This window comes from Podarcis vaucheri (assembly GCF_965113315.1).
Source record: "Podarcis vaucheri genome assembly, chromosome: 11".
In the NCBI taxonomy this organism is placed as follows: Eukaryota; Metazoa; Chordata; class Lepidosauria; order Squamata; family Lacertidae; genus Podarcis; species Podarcis vaucheri.
This window is the reverse complement of record NC_138749.1, coordinates 4,617,482-4,639,516: the sequence shown is the minus strand read 5'-3', so window position 1 is coordinate 4,639,516 and position 22,035 is coordinate 4,617,482. Positions and strand designations below refer to the sequence as shown.

The 22,035-nt window shown below is 46.1% G+C and overlaps 1 protein-coding gene across 13 annotated transcripts in view; it reads left to right on the top strand.

Annotated features, from left to right (window-relative positions):
- The window catches only part of CELF4 (CUGBP Elav-like family member 4), an 815,176-nt gene that overhangs the window by 706,608 nt on the left and 86,533 nt on the right, over positions 1 to 22,035 (top strand). For 7 of the 13 annotated variants that reach the window (XR_014224487.1, XM_082242032.1, XM_082242037.1 and 4 more), the window contains exons 4-5: positions 10,550 to 10,678; positions 14,592 to 14,671. Coding sequence is in view for 12 of the 13 variants with exons in the window: in XM_082242032.1 (XP_082098158.1) it covers positions 10,550 to 10,678; positions 14,592 to 14,671 (209 nt within the window). In the remaining variant the exon portion in view is untranslated. The remainder of the gene's footprint in view (positions 1 to 10,549; positions 10,679 to 14,591; positions 14,672 to 22,035) is intronic. The other 6 variants (XM_082242033.1, XM_082242038.1, XM_082242035.1 and 3 more) reach the window with 1 other exon arrangement.

Below are 22,035 nucleotides of genomic sequence, written 5' to 3'. Positions count from 1 at the left end.
GTTTGGTCAAACTCAAGTTGGTAGCTTCGAGGACACTGTCCAACCATCTGGTCCGCTGTTGTCCCCTTCTCCTTGTGCCCTCCATCTTTCCCAACATCAGGGTCTTTTCCAGGGAGTCTTCTCTTCTCATGAGGTGGCCAAAGTATTGGAGCCTCAGCTTCAGGATCTGTCCTTCCAGTGAGCACTCAGGGCTGATTTCCTTAAGAATGGATTGGTTTGAAGTAATAGCACCACTCTATTCTGCCTTGGTCAGACCACACCTGGAATAATGCTGTGTCCAGTTCTGGGCACCACAATTTAAGAAGGCTTTTGGCAAGCTGGAATGTGTGCAGAGGAGGGCAACCATGATGATCAAGGTTCTGGAAACCAGGCCTTATGAGGAATGGTTGAAGGAGCAGGTTATGCTTATCCTGGAAAAGGCAGAATGATAGCCATTTTCAAATATCTCAAGGGCTTTCACATGGAAGAGGGATCATGTCTGTTTTCTCCTGCTCTGGAGGGTAGGACTCAAGGCAATGGCTTCAAGTTACAAGAAAGGCGATTCCGATTAAACTTTCGGAAAAACTTTCTGGCAGTAAGAGCTGTTTGACAGTGGAACGGTCCTCCTTGGGAGGTTGTGGAATCTCCTTCCTTGGTGGTTTTCAAGCAGAGGTAGGATGGCCATCTTTCATGGATGCTTTAGCTGAGATTCCTGCATTGCAGAGAGTTGGACTAGATGACCCTTGGCTCCCTTCCAGCTCTAAGATTCTATGATTCTACCTTGAAGCGGGAGTGGGAAGTATGAGGCAGCAGGGAGGTCAGTGCGGTGCAGACGCACCAGCAGGACCACTGGGTTGTCTCCACTGAAGCATTAACAGCATTCCAACCTCACCGCTACATCACCCTTTTCCCTGCTTTTAAGAAACTGTAACCTGCCTGCTGGGAAGCTAGCAAAGCATCGGCACCCTGCCTTATGCCTGATCTGTGTACAGAAGGTCCTAAATTCAATCCCAGGCGGCTTTAATTTAAATAACTTGCAGGCTCAGGTGTGGGGAAGATTTCTTCTGGCGGAGAGCTGAAAGGAACACTGGCCTTCAACTCAATGTAAGGCAGTCTGAGTTGTGAGCAATAGTGGAAGATAATGAGAAATGTTCCCAAAGGCAGCAGACTGCTTCTTTCTTTCTTTCTTTCTTTCTTTCTTTCTTCTCTTCTCTTCTCTTCTCTTCTCTTCTCTTTCTTCCTTCACGGCCCCCATTGTTTATCAACGAAAAGTGAATCGAGTACGCCTTCAGAAGCCAGAAGAGGCAAATAGTTTTATTTTCTGTATATCTTTAATAGCATTCTGTATAATTCAAAAATGAGGAGGGGCTGCTCTCTTTATTAAAAAAAAAATGAATTAGTAAAAGAATTGGGGGGTGAAAAAGAAAAGAAAGGGAAAGTGGAAACGTGGAGGGGAGCGTGTGGATGAATTTTAATGCAATCAGAAAGCTGTAATAATGGTAATAAAGGAATACATTCAGACGTCAAGCGAGGGAGAAAAGGAGCAGGGCCCCAGCGATGCCAGAATTTAAATCAGGCCTGCGCGACGCATTCTCTCTCTCCCCCCCCCCACCCCTTCAACTTTCTTCAAATGAAGGAAATGGAATTTTTAAGCACGGGCGAAAGAGGGATTAGCAATTGGCAGGTTTTGCAGCCTTTTGTCTTTTGGCGAATCCCATTTAATCACCGCCTTTAATATTAAGGAGGCAGTTGGGGAAAGCTGCGCCGTCTCTGGCATTGGCGGGGCGGCTGCGGGGGGGGGGGAGAAAGAGGGAGAAACTAGGATGATATACAGAGGGGGAAGTGAGATAACACGGAGACAGAGGCAACTTTAAGGAAGTGTTTCAATTACCTCTGCCGAAGTCTTTAAAAACTGAAGTTTAATTTGATCTGAAATGTCGTCGCAAGTGCCGGCTCAACGATGAATGGAGGTGGAATTGGGTCTTCCCCATCTCTCCCCACACCACCACCCCCCCCCTTATTTCTCTTCCTTCCCTTTTCCTTTTAATCTTTCTTTCCTTGCATGCGCCGTTCCAGCGGGCCCCAGGAGATCCGAGGCTGGAATGGCACAGTGTATTAATGTCACAGCCTTTTTAGCTTTCAGGATGAGGGCTTCTTTTCTGCCTCTGCCCCCCCCTCCCTAAGCCCCTATAGGTCAGCTGCAGAAATGAGTTTAGGTGCTGAAACTTATTTCCTTGACACGCCAGCCTTCGCTCGTCTGACCCTGCAGAGGGTGTCAGGAATCTTTGAAGATTTGCTTTGAGCGGGTGTGAAAATCCCACTGTTCGCAGGTTTAGCCTGTATCAGGGATTGCACAAATTGTGTGTGAGAGAGGGAGAGCGCAGAGAATTGACAGATTCGACCATTCCGAGTGGCGCGTCAGTGAATGGAGCAAAAAGAAATGAACAGGAATGCGCTAACCCCAGTGCAAAGTCTTCCAAACCTTAGAATCATAGAATTGTAGAGCTGGGAGGGACGGCTAGGCAGTGGCGTAGTGTGGGTTGTCAGCACCCGGGGCAAGGCAAGTAATTTGCGCCCCCTCTGCCCTAGGGGCAGAGAGCTGCGAGTGCGAGCGCGCCCCCCCCCCCAGATGTTGCGCCCGGTGCGGCCGGCCCCCCCTGCACCCCCCACGCTACGCCACTGCGGCTAGGATCATCTAATCTGGTCCTTGGCAATGCAGGAATCTTCTGAGGCTCAGACCCACAACCCTGAGATTAAGTGTCTCATGCTCCAAGCATTCTGCAGCAGAGCTATCATAGAATCATAGAATCATAGAGTTGGAAGAGACCACAAGGGCCATCGAGTCCAACCCCCTGCCAAGCAGGAAACACCATCAGACCACTCCTGACATATGGTTGTCAAGCCTCTGCTTAAAGACCTCCAAAGTAGGAGACTCCACCACACTCCTTGGCAGCAAATTCCACTGTCAAACAGCTCTTACTGTCAGGAAGTTCTTCCTAATGTTTAGGTGGAATCTTCTTTCTTGTAGTTTGGATCCATTGCTCCGTGTCCACTTCTCTGGAGAAGCAGAAAACAACCTTTCTCCCTCCTCTATGTGACATCCTTTTATATATTTGAACATGGCTATCATATCACCCCTTAACCTCCTCTTCTCCAGGCTAAACATGCCCAGCTCCCTTAGCCGTTCCTCATAAGGCATCGTTTCCAGGCCTTTGACCATTTTGGTTGCCCTCCTCTGGTTTCAGTTTGTCAGTGTCCTTCTTGAATTGTGGTGCCCAGAACTGGACACAGTACTCCAGGTGAGGTCTGACCAGAGCAGAATACAGTGGCACTATTACTTCCCTTGATCTAGATGCTATACTCCTACCCCTGAACGTTGTTAACAACTGTATCCTGTGTAGTCATCAAGGAAGTTGAAGGCATGGTATACTTTTGCCTGGCTCATGATTTTGCAGATTCTGCAGCATCCGACTCGCTGTCTCTCAGTGGGTCTTTGTTGTCAGCACAGCCTACCAAGTTCACCGTTAAGAGGAGTCATTCTAAGCACCTGGCCAAATTGCATCGAGAATCTCTGTGTCTTTGGACCATTTCTGGAGCCATTTTCATGCAGCTCCCCACTGAACCCAGGCTATTTCTGCTTGCATCTTCTCCTTCCCGATGTTTAGCCATCCTTGCAATTTGAATCCATTGGTTCAAGTCCTGCTGTTCCTGTGGGTCAGACCCATACCAATGAGGCTGAATCCTGACAAGACAGAAGTACTGTTCTTGGGGGACAGGGGGTGGGCTGGTGTGGAGGACTCCCTGGCCCTGAATGGGGTAACTGTGCCCCTGAAGGACCAGGTGTGCAGCCTGGGAGTCATTCTGGACTCCCAGCTGTCCATGGAGGCACAGGTCAGTTCTGTATCCAGGACAGCTGTTTACCAGCTCCATCTGGTACACAGGCCAAGACCCTCCCTGCCTGCGGACTGCCTCGCCAGAGTGGTGCATGCTCTAATGATCTCTCGCTTGGACTACTGCAATGCGCTCTATGTGGGGCTACCTTTGAAGGTGACCCAGAAACTACAACTAATTCAGAAAGTGGCAGCCAGACTGGTGACTGGAGGCTGAGACCACATAACACCAGTCTTGAAAGACCTACATTGGCTCCCAGTATGTTTCCAAGCACAGTTCAAAGTGTTGGTGCTGACCTTTAAAGCCCTAAACGGCCTCGGTCCAGTATATCTGAAGGAGCGTCTCCACCTCCATCGTTCTACCCGGACACTGAGGTCCAGCACTGAGGGCCTTCTGGCAGTTCCCTCATTGCGAGAAGCCAAGTTACAGGGAACCAGGCAGAGGGCCTTCTCGGTAGTGGCGCCCACCTTGTGGAACGCCCTCCCATCAGATGTCAAAGAGATAAACAACTACCTGACATTTAGAAGACATCTGAAGGCAGCCCTGTTCAGGGAAGCTTTTAATGTGTGACATTTTAATGTATTTTTAATCCTTGTTGGAAGCCGCCCAGAGTGGCTGGAGAACCCCAGCCAGATGGGTGGGGTACAAATAAATTATTATTATTATTATTATTATTATTATTATTATTATTATTATTATTACAAGGAAGGTGTTTCTGACTAAATGCTAGGACGAACTTTCCAGTGGCAAGAGCTGTTCCAGAGTAGGATGGAGGTGGCAGACTCTCCTTCCTTGGGGGTTTTTAAACCAAGGTTGGATGGCCATCTGTCAAGGATGCTTTAGTTGTGATTCCTGCATTGCAGGGGGTTGGACTAGATGATCTTTGGGTTCCCTTCCAACGCTACAATTCTGTGGTTTGATGGTTCTATGTGTCTAACCTTTGTTCACCAAGCCAGTCTTGTGAACGGTTTGACACGCAGCCAGCTTGTTCTATGAAAAATCTGGAAGAAACGTTCAAACCAAGACCTGTTGGTGGGTAACTGGCACAGACTGAGTCAACACACATCTCCAAACTGTTTTGAGAACAGGCCACTCCTTGGAACCACACTACCTTGTGCTTGACTGAGAGACGTGACTGGGCAAATCACCAGAGCAGAAACTGCGCTCTGTTTGAGCCCTTGCACTCGGCTCATCTCTGACACCAGTCTCTCAAATTAAGGATAACCGAAGGTGGCCGAGAAACGGCTCCAGTAAATCACTCGCTTTGAACTAGTTTCACATCCCTCCAGTGAGAACTTGGATGGCGATAAAGAAACCTGTGATTTAAGGGGAAAGGGTGGAAATGCATTTCTTCACTTGTCTCGGGCTGCATCGATCCTGCCATTGAGTAAGTCAGAATGTCTTGAGTATGCCATAGGGCAGAGTGCAAGAGGTCAGCAGAATGGAATTCCAGGCCCTTCTGAGAGAGAGAGAGAGAGAGAGAGAGAGAGGGAGAGAGAGAGAGAGAGAGACCCACCTTTAAAGACAGGAAGTTGGATGCTACAGACTAGAATCAGCCAAATTTCCCTGAATTTACCAGTTTCTGGAAAGCGCAGATGGAGAGAACACTGTTGCGTTCAGGGCCTATTTGTGTTGTTCCCATGGACAGTCATGGAGAAGAAGTCTTCAAGCCATGATAGCTATGCTCTGCCTCTTTAGTAAACAATAAACACACAAGACCTAACCGGCTGTACGTTTGAAAAAATAATATATACTATTCATTGTATTGAATTGTAGATTTCAACAGAAGGAGCTCATAAAGTTCAATGGAAAAAGTAGAAGACCCAGTGGATCAGTTCATTCTCTAATCAGTTTACGCATAAGGTCCATACATGTGAAAATGTCTATTCCACCTGTCTGTTCATAGAGTCCAACAATCCTCACGAAAGGTTGTTGCAGTTCCACAGAATCCTTTCACAGAGTCTAAGACAAGGATTTCCGGAATATTAGCCTTGTTTCACCGTCCTGGGCTTCATCAGTAGTACAAACTCATATATGATATCATAGGACAGTGGATCTTATAGCATAGTAGTAGCTGCTGCTATGCTATAAGAGCTACTTCTGCTGAAATCTACAATTCAATATAATGAATAGCATATATTATTTTTTCAAACGTACAGCCGGTTACGTCTTGTGTGTTTATTGAATGTTTCACGTAACCAGAGGTTTGTTGTTGTTCTGCCTCTTTGGTAGGCAGCAGTGATGCTTCTGAACATCAGCTTCTGGGAACCACAGGACGCATACCCTCCTAGGAAATACAGAGAGAGAGGCTACGTCCACACATTTACATTATAAAGCACATGGCTTTCCCCACAAAATTCTGGCAACTGTCGTTTGCTAAGGGTGCTTGGAATGGTAGCTCTGTGAGAGGTCAACCATAGTTCCCAGCAGCACCATTTTTCTAGAAAAAGAGCTGCCAGAACTCCAGGATTCTTTGGGGGGAAGCAATTTGCTTTAAATATATGTGTTCAATGTTTGGTGTAGATGTGACCCAAGTATGATGTGTCATAATCCAGGGGTGATCCATCTGTGACCCTCCAGATGTTATTGGACTCCAACTCCCATCAGCCCCAGTCAACAAGGCCAATGGAGAGGGATGATGGACATTGTAGTCCAACCACACCACAAGGGCTACAGGTTCCCCGGCCCTGTTGTTAGGCATTTGGGCTATGCATGGATAAATGTGGAGTAGCTGACCCCACCTTCCTTCCTCATTCACAGTCACTAATCTTCCTTCCTTCCCCAGTTGTTACTTGGTTTGTCTGGAAAGATTCTGTTTTTCTCATTATCCCTACACTTGGAGTTTGTACACATGCCTCCGTAAAGGCGAAGCTCGCATCCATTTATATGATAATGCAATGAGGGGCGAGCCTGATTCTGCTGCCAGTGCTTTCTTTTGCCCCACAATTCCTGTGACCTTCTTGTCACCGGTCCAGCCGGACATCTCCATCTCCTTCCTCTCCGTGCCTAGTTAATTGGTGATTCGCACCTCCTGTTTAGCCTGTACCTCTTGCTTTTCCTATGTACGCTGCCTTGTTCTCCCAGCCCGTCTGACACCTCTGCCTCACAACTCCTCATAAAAACAGAACATTTAAATACAAATAGAACAAGGAATAATTTAACCTCAGTTTGCACCAGGGAAGGTGCCGGGACTTCCTATAAACACCAGGAGCTCGGTTTTGAAAACGCTGCATATTTAAATCTGACGAGATCACAGGATAGGTGGGTGGCAGCCGCCAGCCCTACTGAAAGGCAAGCAGAGAGAAGGCAGGAAGAAGATCTGAGGGGCACCGCCAAGGATTGGGACCCTTGACAGCCAGAGGACTGATTCAGGAAAGCGCTCAAAGGCAAGGTGTTTCTGAGAATTTGGCATGCTTTGCACCAGGGACCATGGCATGACATTCAAAGGGACAAGGAACCTTATTCAGCCTGATGGATGCGCTCCCTCCTGGGTTCTAGTAAGGCTACATACATACCATAATTACGTCTTCCAAATGGCGGGTGGCGCTGTGGTCTAAACCACAGAGCCTAGGGCTTGCCAATCAGAAGGTTGGCGGTTCGAACCCCCACAACGGAGTGAGCTCCCGTTGCTCGGTCCCTGCTCCTGCCAACCTAGAAGTTCGAAAACACGTCAGAGTGCAAGTAGATAAATAGGTACCACTCTGGCAGGAAGGTAAATGATGTTTCCATGCGCTGCTCTGGTTCGCCAGAAGGGGCTTAGTCATGCTGGCCACATGACCTGGAAAGCTGTCTGCAGACAAATGCTGGCTCCCTCGGCCAGTAAAGAGAAATGAGTGCTGCAACCCCAGAGTCGTCCGTGACTGGACTTGACGGTCAGGGGTCCCTTTACCTTACTTCTTCCAAATCATCCTCAGAGGTGGATTTAGGGCAGTGATTGTAGTGCAGGAGGAAACTGGGTGCATAGCTAAGGAGCACACCTTCTCAAAGTCCAGTAAGCACATCTGCAGCTTGGGGAAGAAGGCGTGAGAGCTCTAACAGGTCCTAGCCTTGACACACATGTGTCAACTTTGCCTCCAACTTCCCCTGCGCCTCCCTCAACTTTCCCAAACGGAGCAGGGAGTTCTGAAGGGGACATGGAGGTGCAGTCAGCCTTCAAGCCCATATGGTCAAAGTTCCTGCTTCTGAAGAGGCTCCTACGCATAATCAGCCAAATATCCTTGCAAGCCCCCATCCTGTGTTCATTGGCAGGAGCTGGAGTGAGCCAAGCCATCCTGGGGCAGACCAGCACATGTGTCTTCATGTTCCCAATACGCATTACTCCTTGAATGCTCAAACAGGGCTAGAGAGGGTTAACACATGCATATTTCTTCACTTATTCATTTTGGAGAAAAGAAAGCAAGCCTGGAGAATTTGTTTACTTATTGACAAGTATTTATTTAAATCAGTTACATCTGTTCTGTAGATGTCTCCAGAGAGAGGGGAGGGGGGTTTGCCACTCATGAACATTTACATAGCATTTAATGAACTATAAATTAAGCATTTATGCATCATGTAGAAAGAGCTCTCTTAAATGAAGCAATAATCTATCTTTTTTAAAAAAAAATCTTTTTTAAAAAAAATGCCTATAGTGAGATTGCAGAGCTTGGAACTGGTTCAGACTATATAAAACCGGGATGTTCAAATTATCTGTTCTTAGTGGCCTCTCTGTTTCCTGTCCTTTTACCCAGACCTTCATTCAGAGGCAGATCTGCATTTTGCCAGGCCGCTGGACACTTTACTTCTGATCAGACGTGGTAATAAAATTGGCGCCACTTGGCGCTGAGAGCTTTTAGCTGTGGGGAACATGGAGCTGGCTGCAGCATTGAACACAAACCTCAAATACTGATGAAGCATGAACTCATGGAGCACCTCTGTTTGTGCTGCAGACATTGGTCTGATCCAGCATTGCCTTTTCACAGGGAACCCTTGGGCTTCGTAAAACTGCAGGGATGGATCTAGAAAACTCAAGTAAAGAACCTTCAGCCCTACACCAATCTATGGTCCTCACCTCCAGGCTGTCAGTAATTTGATGGGTGGATTCGTGCACATACTGGAAACTGTGGTTTGTGCAATTGAAGTGGGTGAATGCAATGTCACCTTAGTGCACTAAATCCACTTATTTGTGGTTAGGAAAGTGATCAGGAAAGGCACCGAACAGATGAGTAATGGCAATTCTTTAAAAAGTGCAAGCAAATCAGGACGAATGCTCATTATCATATAGGTGTAAAGGTAAAGGTGACCCCTGACCATTAGGTCCAGTTGTGGCCGACTCTGGGGTTGCGGTGCTCATCTTGCTTTCCTGGCCGAGGGAGCCGGCGTACAGCTTCCGGGTCATGTGGCCAGCATGACTAAGCCGCTTCTGGCGAACCAGAGCAGCGCCCAGAAATGCCGTTTACCTTCCCGCCAGAGCAGTACCTATTAATCTACTTGCACTGGGACGTGCTTTCAAACTGCTAGGTTGGCAGGAGCAGGGACCAAGCTCTCAATCAAGTCCCTTATGCTAGAGAGGATGTCAGAAGTTAAGTTCATCTTTCCTTATGTGGTGGGAATGCAAACCTGTAAAAAGATTTTGGGAAATCACCTTTGAAGAAGTTTCTTCCATTACCGGACAGGTGATACAACCTGATCCCAAGCTAGCTTTATTAAATCTTTTTATAGATGGACATAAAAAATATTGTTTAAGGGCCTACTAATCTTTTTTTCCCTGTCTTCAGCTAGAAATATAACAACACAATCTCAGGAAACAGCTGCTAACTTAACTCTTAGAGGTGTGCACTATAGCCCTTCTGGAAAAAGTAAAGAGGCATCTCAGAGCACTCAGGAAAACAAAGGCCAAAAGTAATGTTGAAACTGTATAACGCATCATGTTCATTCAGTACACCAGAAAGGACAATGTTGTCCCCTCATCTCCTCCGGGACAACCTGTTAAGATAGAGAGTAGGAGACAGCTCACAGATGTAATCAGTTCTAAACTATTTACAAACTTACTTGGTGCTTGACTGAATCATTTGCATTGTGTATGCATGGAACGTTCTTGGAGTGTGGGTGTGGGTGTTTGTGGATCATTATGTGTATTTTTAGAAACTGCAAAATCAGGAAATGCAAATAAATAAATATTGCTTCAAAGGTTGGGTGCCTTTCCTTCTCTCTGCTGAGTGGTAGAAAGAGCGCAGAGTCTGTGGTCCTTTGGAGAATTGAAACATGGCAGAGACCGGCATAGTTTTAAGAAATATGGTTTATTCGCCTATTTACACCTTCAGCCTGCATGGAGGGAGTCCAGAACTTACAGCATGGCCTTTCAAGAGGGATTTGTCCCCCACTGCAGTGCAGCCAGTCTTCTGCCTGGCCTCAGATGTCTTTTGAAAATGGTCTTCCTTACAAGTGAAATTCTGGGCAATATATTAGCCACACCTTGAATACATTTGGAGGAGCTGTTAGGAGGGGTCAGGTAAAACAGCATGCTAGGCCACTACAAGTCTGTTCCACTAACCAACAGCTGCCCATACTGCTATATAAGAGATCCACTTGGGCACTATTTGGTCATTTCCAAATCTGCCCTTGATTGCTTTGCCCATCTCAACGTTTATCTGCTTTCCAATCCCTTCCGAAATATGGTAAGCATCTCTTAATTTTGTTCCAGAAGACAGAAAACTCTTTGTGGGTATGCTCAACAAACAGCAATCAGAAGACGACGTGCGCCGGCTATTCGAGGCATTTGGCAATATCGAGGAGTGCACGATCCTTCGGGGACCAGATGGCAACAGCAAAGGTACCGTATTTTTTGCTCCATAAGATGCACCTGACCATAAGACGCACCTAGTTTTTAGAGGAGGAAAGGGGGAAAGCCCCGTTTTGGGGGGATCAGCTCACAGCTTCTTTTGCAAAGGGGAAAAGCCCCGGTTTTTTGAGGATCAGCTCAAAGTTGTTGAGCTTACTTTGCAAAGGAAAAAAATCCTGTTTTTATGGGGTTCAACTCACAGTTCTGCAGCTTCCTTAGGAAAGGAAAGGGAGCCGTTTCTACAGTTTCCAGACTGATAATCTAATCAGCCAGTCACATGTCGCTGGGGAAACAAACAGCCTCCATTCCGACATTCAACAATGGAGGCCTGGGCAAGGGACCGGGGCCGGAAAGGGAGCCAGCGATTGACCACACATTCGCTCCATAAGACGCACAGACATTTCCCCTTCCTTTTTAGAAGGAAAAAAGTGCGTCTTATGGAGCAAAAAATATGGTAAGTGAGGTGGAGGAAGGAGCCAGCCCAAACTGCACCACCTGAAATGACTCCTGCTCAGGTGAGGAGCTGTCGAACAAGCAAGCCTCGTCATTGTGAGGTGGGCAGGTTCCGTTCATGTTGTGGAAGCGCCCTTCCCCACCAGAGCCCACGAGATGGAATGCAAAACTAATAAAAGCTGCAATGTAATGATACAGGCAAGGACTGCAGCTCACCAGGACAGTGCCTGCTTGGCCCCCAGGTTTAGTCCTCACCATCTCTAGGTAGGGCTGGAATAGACCCCCCCTGCCCGAATCCTTGGAGAGTTCTGAGCTGCGTGGAGCAACAGACTCACCTGTGGTCTTCCTTAGGTTATTTTTTTTAATTACTTTTTTATTCAAAATTAAAACAAAACATATTATTCAGAAACATATCATCCTTATTTCCCCCCATTTTTCCTCCCTCCCCCCACAGAACCCACCCACCCCCCACCCCCGACTTCCCTCAGTTCCAGTCTTTGATTTCTCTAAGAATGCTGTTTTCTGCATGTTACACAATTATATAGATCCTCAAACTATTTAGCGGATAATTATCAATAAAAAGTTTGTGAATGTTTATTCAAAACCAGCCAAGGAGTCCAGTTCGCTTTGTTGCGTCTTCAAATACTTTGTAAAGGGTTCCCATTCATCTTTAAAGTCACAGTTATCCTTGTCCCGTAGCTTGTATGTCAGTTTTGTCAGTTCTGCACAGTCCATCAATTTTTCTTGCCGTGATTCCTTAGTTGGGGTTTCTTCAGTCTTCCATCCTTGTGCTATTAAAACTCTCGCAGCCGTTGTCGCATACGTGAAGATGTTTTTCAGCTTTTTTGGCAGATCTTTCCCTACAAAATGTTAAATGGAACATTTTCTTCAAATCGTTGTATATCATTTCCCAATTTTTTTTAATTACCTTACAATCCCACCGCATATGATAAAATGTCCCCTCCTTTTCTTTGCACTTCCAACGTATATTTGAACTAGTTTTATACATTTTCCCTAACTGCAATTCCTTAGGTTATTTTTGGTACCAGGGAGATGGCTTGGTATTCCCTTCAGTCTTTTAATTCTTAGCGCATTCCAGATCTCTGGCGCTTAGTATTTTCCTCCTGCTGGTTTTATGTTGACTTGCACTGACCTTTTGTTAGTAGCATGGGTATTATCTTGATACTGGAAATTTCCTCTCTTTTTTTGAGTTTTATTTATTTATTAACGTTATTATGTTACATCGGTAAACATTATCATATTACATCACAAGGCTTATTATAAAATAAATTTTAGCATGTATACAAAGTTTATATACCTAAAGAAAAGAAACAAGGACCAAAAGCTATTCCAAAATCATATATGTACTAACACTTTGGACTTCCTGTCTATCCCGTTCTATATTCCTTTTTTACAAATGAATGTACTCTTATTATTGTATATTTCTTTACATTTTACCTAATACATTCCTATATCAATATGTACCCTTGGTCTTATTTCCCAACTCAGTCTCTCTCCAATATCAATCGAATGCTAGCATAGATAGCGAACCTTTACTGTATTTTTGAACATATATCTTATATCTATCCCTGATATTGGAAATTTCCAGGGTGAGTCTCTCCCCCCCCCCCTTTTAAAGTTGGGTGCTCCCCACTTTATGTAATTTCACATAAGTGGGGGGGTGCCTTTATTGCAACAAGTTGATTGGAAGGAGGGAGGGAGTGTTTTGATTACTATTCATTGAACAATTCTCCCCACCTGCAATTTCTATATTTTCAGGTGGGCATTAAAAAACAAACAAACCTGCAAATATCTGGTTCAACCACTGACATTTTGTCATTTGTAGAGTTTGCAAACTAATTTAACATGTAATCTGAAGTTCGTTCCTTTCCCCTAGCCGTTATCTGTCGGCTCTTTCAGTTTCGATAGGGACCCTTTCCTTCTCTCGTCATTAAATATTGATCCTCTCGTATTATATCATCATGTGCAAGAACCCGAAAGATTATTCCAGTCTTACTGAGGGAGTTCATATGTCAGCAGCTGTTTTGAGAGGTGACAGCATTCACAGACATCAATTCTGTCAGGCAGAGGAGAGAAGCCTTGCCAACCATGAAAATATTAGTGAATCCTAAAATCTGCAGAGTTGGAAGGGACCCAAAGGTCATCTAGTCCAACTGCCTGCAGCTAGATAGAATAGTTGCATTAAGTCAGATCTCTTGAGCTTTCCCCACAAAACCCTGAGAAATAAGATGTAAAAGTGAAAACTACACATCCCAGGCAAAGAACTGAGAAACAGGGACTCAATAACTATAAAGGATGTTCACCAGTGGTTATAGTCTCTGTTTTAGAGCTCTGCCGATCGGAAGGTTGGCGGTTTGAATCCCCACGATGGGATGAGCTCCCATTGCTCAGTCCCAGCTCCTGCCAACCTAGCAGTTCGAAAGCATGCCAGTGCAAGTAGATAAATAGGTACCGCTCCGGCGGGAAGGTAAACGGCATTTCCGTGCGCTGCTCTGGTTCGCCAGAAGTGGCTTAGTCATGCTGGCCACATGACCCAGAAAATCTGTCTGCAGACAAACGCCAGCTCCCTCGGCCAGTAAAGCAAGATGAGCGCCGCAACCCCAGAGTCGTCTGCGACTGGACTTAACTGTCAGGGGTTCTTTTAAGGCACTTTGAGGATCACTCCGTGTGAGCGAGTTTCCCTGAATGTAGGAAAGTGTGAAAGCCGCTTTGACAGGTACATCAGTGCACATCAGCCACCATTGCATGTCACTTGACAGACACCACTGCATGTCAGCTAACCCAACAGCACTGGGTATCGAGCAGAGAGATCCAATATTTGACAAATGCTCACATATTTAGAGAATATCTGAATAACACTCAGTAACAGCATGTGTAAAGGAGACTTTATGGCATCAAATTTGTTTTGATTCAGCTTGTAGCATTACAAGCTGTTTCGATTTAAAATGTTCTTCCCCTACTTCTGAGGGACTATCAAAGGAATCATAAACACTGATTTATTCTTAAATAACGGTGTCCGCATTTTGAAAAATCAACATTTCCTCTTGAACAACATCAATGTATAGAACAGTGATTGCTGGAAAATAACTTAATGCAGCTCTATAAAACCCCCTCTTACTTTCTGATCCTCAACCACCATGTTTCTGTCTCTGCAACTATGAGGGCTAGAAAATGACTTTTTGCAAAATGTGAAAGTTGTGACTCATGAGGGTCAGGTAAGACCACACATTGCCAGATGCTGAACTAAGGTGAAGGACCAAGGGAGTTGCCTGGGGAAAGGATTCAGGTTACACTGAGATGTGGGTGCTGCTCTTTCCATTGATAGAATCATAGAACTGTAGACTTGAAAGGGATGCCAAGAATCATCTAATCCAACCAGTCCATGCGTTCCACCTTCTTATATCTTTTTCCTCTTCTTTTTTCCCTACAGGGTGCGCGTTTGTGAAATATTCCTCACATGCGGAAGCGCAGGCCGCCATCAATGCCTTGCACGGAAGCCAGACAATGCCGGTGAGGACTAGGTCTCTTTGTTGGGCAAATAATTCCAGGTCATGGCTCCAAAATGCTCGAATAGTCATTCCGTTGGAGCTGCCTACTGAAGGCAGTTTTTTGTATACTGCGAAAGTAGCCAAGTTCTCCAGCCAATGAGCAATTGGGCAAGATGTACATTCCTGGGTTGTAAGACCAGACTTTCTAGAATCATAGAAACATAGAGTTGTAGAGCTGGAAGGGACCCTGAGGATCCAGGGAACCAGGCAGAGGGCCTTCTCGGTGGTGGCGCCCGCCCCGTGGAACGCCCTCCCATCAGATGTCAAAGAGAAAAACAACTACCTGACATTTAGAAGACATCTGAAGGCTGTTCAGGGAAGTTTTTAATGTGTGACATTTTAATGTATTTTTAATCTTTGTTGGAAGCCGCCCAGAGTGGCTGGGGAAACCAGCCAGATGGGCAGGGTACAATTGTTATTATTATTATTATTATTATTATTAGGTCCAACCCCCTGAAATGCAGGAATATGCAGCTGTCCTATATGGGGATCAAACCTGCAACCTTGGCATTATCAGCTAACCAGCTGAGATGAGATCCACACACACCACCACCACCTTTTATTCAAAGAACCCAGGGTTGTGTACAACCTTAAAACATAATTTTGGTGGATAATAGTAAAAGCACAAAAAAATAATAAAGCACAGCATAATAATAAGATAATTGCAATAGCAGTTCTCCCACATTTGACAGGTCATAGATATCATCATCGTCATTTATTACTTATACCCCACCCATCTGGGTGGGTCTCCCCAGCCACCCTGGGTGGCTTCCAACAAAATACAGTGGTCTGTTAAACATTAAAAGCTTCCCTAAACGAAGACGTGAGTAAAGGGTGAGAATAATCCAGTTATGTTACCCCTCCATCAAGGCTCACACCGTTGGAAGAGAACTGAATATAGCATGTGTTTTCAAGAATTTTAGGGCTCTTCCCAGGACCAAGTTATCACAGACAATGACTCCCATCCCAAATGGCGCCATTGGAGGGCATGACCAGATCATATGCTTCAGCCCTGTGGTAGGGTACCACAGTGTGAGCAGGTGTCTATGGGTGCAAGACATTTTTGACAAAGAAGAGTTTGGATTTGATATCCCACTTTATCATTACCCGGAGGAGTATCGAAGCGGCTAACAATCTCCCCCACAACAAACACTCTGTGAGGTGAGTGAGGCTGAGAGACTTCAGAGAAGTGTGACTAGCCCAAGGTCACCCAGCAGCTGCATGTGGAGGAGCAAGGAAGCGAACCCGGTTCACCAGATTACGAGTCTACCGCTCTTAACCACTACACCACAATGGCAATGAGAAGTCCCAATATGTTCCAAATACAACGAGCGAAACCTTAGACACGCCAACACTGTTTGCCATGGTTTCAAGTGTGGGAGGCAGTCCAGCTCTGTTAGCTATTCACATCGAATTTCGCTTAACACAGTAGGATCTTACAAGGGTAGATTGTGGGTTATGGATCAAGGTGATCCAGTCTTCTAATAAACTTGGTGTTTCAGAGGCGCTTAAAGCTGCCAGGTCATAAACAGAAACTAAGTGCCTTAGACATTGCAAATGCTGCCACTCTGCCAAAGGGGACAGGCTGAACTGATTCCCCCTGTCCCCCCCAAAAGAGGGGGGAAACATTGTCATCTGGACTCACCAACTGGTTTAGCGAAGACAGCAGCTCTGTCGCCCATTGATTCCACAGAACCACCTTGCCGCCACTTTTCATGCAGAGGGTAACATTACAAAGCGAGTAAACAGGAGCAAGTTCCATAGTTCTTTGTGCTGGATCCAATCCAGTTCTGTTGGACCTTCATTCTGTAAAAGAGAGAGGAGCCAGTGTGGTGTAGTGGTTAAGAGTGGTAGTCTCATAATCTGGGGAACCGGGTTCGCATCTCTGCTCCTCCACGTGCAGCTGCTGGGTGACACACTTCTGTGAAGTCTCTCAGCCCCACTCACCTCACAGAGTGTTTGCTGTGGGGGAGGAAGGGAAAGGAGAATGTTAGCTGCTTTGAGACTCCTGAAGGGGAGTGAAAGGCGGGATATCAAATCCAAACTCTTCTTCTTCTTCCTCTTCCAATTCAGTTCAGCCAATTTCAGCCTTGCTCTCCCCATCCTCATGTTCCGCCAACGGGGGCATGTATCATCATTCCTGTCAGGTCTCGAGCTGTTTGCTCCTGAGGCAAGCTCCTGCTCCTCCACAGCTGTCAGGATTATTGCTGCAATGTGGCTCCCTGTTCACACAGCATATGCTACCTAATGGTTTCCAAAAAGGCAACTTTCTTTGATGAAAGTTTCATTTCTCTTTCCTCCTCCCCTGGAAGCCAGGCTGCCTTGCACCCGTCATGTTTCCTGTAGTCCCCCTGTAGGTCAATAATGTCAGAATCATCGTTGAGTTCCATCAAAGGACCCGTCGCCAAGAAGCAATGGGTATCCAAAAGTCACAGGTTCAACCCCTGGCAACTCAAGGAGCAGAGCTAGGTGGAAAAGACCTTGTACTGCCAGTGGAAGTTCTCTGTTGTTGTTTTCATAATTTTTCAATGAATTTTCAAACAATTTAACCAACTGAAGTCAATTCCAATATGGTATTCCCTTAAGATTTTGACTTCCCACCCTTACTTCCACAATGTTTCTATTCAAAGCGCTCATCTACTGCCATAAATGTAATATTTCACTAAAACATATGGCCTACATTACATTCCTTTATCATTCTCATTCTTTTGCTTCTATTTCAAGTTCTGCCTGTGATTTCATTTCATGTTTTCTCAGATAATCCAAAAAGGGGTCTCCGTTCTTCTGCAGGCATTTCTTCTTTTCGGTCTCTTACTTTTGCTATCAGTTTCCCACCTCCATGTAGTCCAATAATATCCAAGTCCACTCCTCTTTCGCTGGAACTTCTTCTTTCCATTTCAGTGCGTACAGAATTCTGACTGTGGTAGTACAATACATAAACAGTTTGACCAACTTTGGGGGGGACCTCTGTCCCTATTAAATATGCTTCAGCAGATAGTTCTGGACTATAGATGGACATAAGAAGATCCCTGATAGATCAAGCCAATGGGAACCCGCTGAGTTCAGCATCCTGTTCCCACCCAGGTTCCCATGGCAATCCATCGAGCGAGACTTGAGTTCATGAGCACTCTCCCCAGTTGCGATTCCCCTGCAGCTGGTATTCAGAGATACTTCACCATGAGGTGGGGGATAATCCTTGCAGTAAATGACATAGCTCAGTCGGTAGAGCATGAAAATCTCATTCTCAAGTTCATGGATTCGAGTCCCACATTGGCCCAAAATATTCCTGCATTTCAGGGGGTTGGGTTAAATGACCTTAGTGGATTCTTCCAACTCTACAATCCTATGATTCTATGAAGAAAACATGTGTTGGGGAGAAGGCTCGGGATAGGCTAATCTCCCTGGCATTTTTCAGTGTGCATTATTGGGTTTCTTCCCCATGGAAGAAATCAGCATGCTCCTCTGTCCCCACTAATGCTCTTCCAGCAGGATCCTGGCAAGGTGTAGGGTAATGTGCATGAACCATCCTCAGTTTTACACATGTACATGCCACAGGATTCATCCCTAAGTAATGAACAAGGAAAGGACCATTAGTCAACTGTTTTTGATGAAGGAGATATGTGGGTTAAGCCTAGGTATGCACGACTCTTATCAGTTTTGGTTATCTACATTTCTTGCTTTTGTGCCTTCCCTGGTTCCTTCATGACTACTCCCTCCTGTTGCCCAGCAGATTTAAAAAGGTTTCTGGGTCAGAGGGTGATGTTTCTGGGGGAGAAATTCAACTTTGTTTGCATTTTAATGAGAAACGACCTAACATGCAAACTGAGAATATCTTCACCCTTTTAGAACGTGGCTCTTTTTTGGGGGGGAGGGTGTTATTGGATTATTATATGCTGATTTTATATGTTGTGGTCTTGTTTGTGAACCGCCCTGAGACCTCCGTGTATAGGGCGGTGTATAAACTGAATTAATAATAATAATAATAATAATAATAATAATAATAATAATAATAATACCTACAAAACGCAAAGCGAAACACAGCCACCCTTCCAAATTCACACTTCTCTGAATTTTGTGATACAGCTCTCCAGCCAGGTAATAGGTACAAAAATACATAGCTTGGGGGGAAGTGTCTAAAATGCACGTATTAGTGAAAATTGCATGCATATGCACCTTATATTAAGGGGATTTGATTGCTGAACTATGCATAGTAGCCAAAAACGGCATGCAAAACTGTTTATATCAGGAGGCTGCAAAAATGTGGAGACTGGAAAAATGAGAAAGAGACAGAAATTGGCCATAGAAGTGATATTTGGCTCGCAGACACAAGTATCCAAAGATAGAAGCACCACTCTGGGAGAGTTCTTGCCAACCTGTAACTCTCCAGAAGTTTTGGACTACAACTCCCATCATCGACTGCCAGCGCTGGCTGTGCATGATGGGAGTTGTAGTCAAAGAACCTCGGGAGAGCACCAGGATAGCGAATCTGGCTATTGGAAAGCAGGCTATGCGATCTCGATTAAGTTGTATCCTGCAAAAGGGGGAGCAGGGAGAGCGCCACGGATTGTATATGCACCGTGGAGCCAAACCGCTAAGTTGGCAGAAAAAACTGCCTGACAAGGAGGATCACAATGGTCCTTGGCAGTGTCAGGGCCACGGGTGTCGTAGATCAGCACTGATATATTTTTTAACAATTATTTTGATATAAACCGCTCCAAACCTGAGAGGCACCATGTAAATGGGAAGCAGTGGGGCTTGTAATTAGATTTGTGTACACTTTCATAAATTGCTGGGAAGCATCAAAGGCTGTGGCACACTTTATATATCCTTCTTCTGTTAATTGAACAGTTGATGTGTGGATGGGAAAAAGTGTTGGCTTTGCGGAGTACTATTTACAGACCCGCTGACAGCTGCGCCGCGAAAATTAACAGGAACAGAGCAGCCTCAGCTCCTCACCAGAAGGGACTGGTTTCAGATGGAATGGCTGCACTCCTGGGGAGGGAGGAGGGCTGTTTTCGCCTCACTCTAAGAACTTAAGAAGTGTCTTGCTGGATCAGGCCAAAGAGCTATCCTGCTCCATCTTCCAGGAGCCAGCACTTTAGCTATCTGATGATGGCTATAATCTCCTCTCAGTCTAAACATATGCAGCTCCTTCAACCATTCCTCATAAGGCTTGCTTTCCAGACCCAGAAGAAATCCTTCCTTTTTTCTGCCCTGAGTCTTCCAACATTCAGCTTCATTGGATATCTGTGAGTTCTGGAGTTCAGAGAGACAGAGGAAAAAACTTTCTGTGTCCACTTTCTCAGTGTCATGCAAAATCTTATGCACATCTGTCATGTCCCCTGTTCCTTGGCTCCTCTCTAAATAAAAAAGTCCCAAACTCTGCAACTTTTCCTAATGCAGGAGTCACTCCATCGCCTTGATCATTTCAGCAACCCTTTTCTGAGCTTTTCCAGCTCTACCATGTGAGCGTAAGATGACCAGAAAAAGTCTTCCCCCCCAGTTCCCCTTTGAAAGCTGCCTAGCCTGTGGCCATCACCACCTCCTGCGACAGCAAATTCCACAAGTCAACAGGGCATCCTGCAAAAACAAGTTTTCCTTTTCTTCTTTCTTCCACTTTCTGGACTCAGAATAAGACATTCCACTCGGTGGCCCTTCCTACTCATGGCCCCCACTAATATCTCATTGTATTCCCCGCTGGCCAGACAACTAGTTAGCACCTCACATCACAATAATGCCTCTTGTGAGCGCATGGCGGTGTGCATGCATGTCCGTGAGTAGTTTTGCTAATCCGCAGGACAACTTCCTCTCCCCTCACCCCACTCCCCGCTCCGCACACCCTCCCTATTGTTCCATAAATGAACTAATAAATCAGATGTTCCTAAGCCCCGGAATAGAAAGCTAGTCAGCCCGGCCTCTTGACAGGGGGTATGAATCATCGCGGCTCTGAAGATGGCCTTTTGGGGCATAAAGACCTCATCCGATCTACTTTCCTTCTCTAGTCACATCTCGGAAACAGTTCAGGCATCTGGCAGGGCAGCTAAGAGGTCCAGGGGGACTTCGCAGGCATCTTTTCTCTCTATCTCCGTCTCCTTCTCTCTCTCTCTCTTTCCTTCTGCGCCTCTCTCTCTCTCTGTTCCCCTTCAAAGTCTTCTGCCACTGCAGAATCCATTACGCCCAAATGGGATAAGTGGGAGATAGCCAATGGCAGTTCTCCCAGCCTCGCAGAAGACAAAAGGAGCTAATTGGTGCTCTAACGGCCTTTTATTGGCCTGTGGGGAGAAAGGGAGCTAAATCAGCAATACCTGGCGAGGAGGAAAGGGCTAGGAAGGCACAGGGAATGAGAAGATACCACACACTCCAGCCTCTGGGCAATACCGCTCAGATTTAGACCCAGGACAGCCCTACCATTAGGTGGAGTGAGACAGCTGCCTCAGGCAGCCCATGCCGGGAGGCAGGGAGTGGCAGAAGTTGTGGGAGAGACACAGCCAGCCCCAAAGTGACCTGGCGACCTCAGGTGTGGCAGAGCAGGAGGCTCCAACACCCGCTTTGAAGAAATAGTCAACTGCCTCTCTGGCTGGCTTCTGTGAAATGGAACCAAGGGCGGGAGGGATCTTGTCCTTAACCTCAGCAGCAGGTGTCCTGGCCGTCTTGTACAATGTGCTGCCATCAACAGTCACAAGAGGCAGTTGCCCAGGTGTGGTGCTGCTGTGATCACTTATAAGCACCAGCAGTTTTATGTACATTTATTTGCAAAAAAAAAAAAATCACATCCAGAGCACGGCTTCTCGACTGCTCACATTGACAATAGTTGGTTAGTCTGAATCTTCGCCCCGCCCATAGCAGGAAGGACACCAAACTCCCGCCCTTCCTCTCTTGCCCTTCCATTGCCCTCTGATCTTATCCAGTCTCCTAGAACGGGGACTGAGAGGCTGGCCTCCACCCTCCCCACTTCCACTCGGCGCAGACCTCTGCTTATCTGCTGATTGCCTAGCAACACTCTGGCTGCCTTCCAGCTCTTCCTCTTCTTGAGAGCTAACAGAGTCTTCTCCGGGATCGAATTGCCCTTTCTCGACTCTGTCGGCCAGCTCTCATCTGCAGAGTTGGTCCCTTGTTCACTGAGTTCAATTTCTGAGTCTGACTCCTCCTTCATTCTGGAGGCCACGTTCCTGACAGGATGCACCTGTAATTACACAATTGGACATCCCTTTATTTCCTTCCTTGCTGGTGCAGCTGGGAAGTCCACAGTGCCTGGCACCATCCCTGGGCACCTCCTGGCATTATGTCCTGGGTTCTTCTGTTAGTGAGTCCTCCATCGGCTGATCT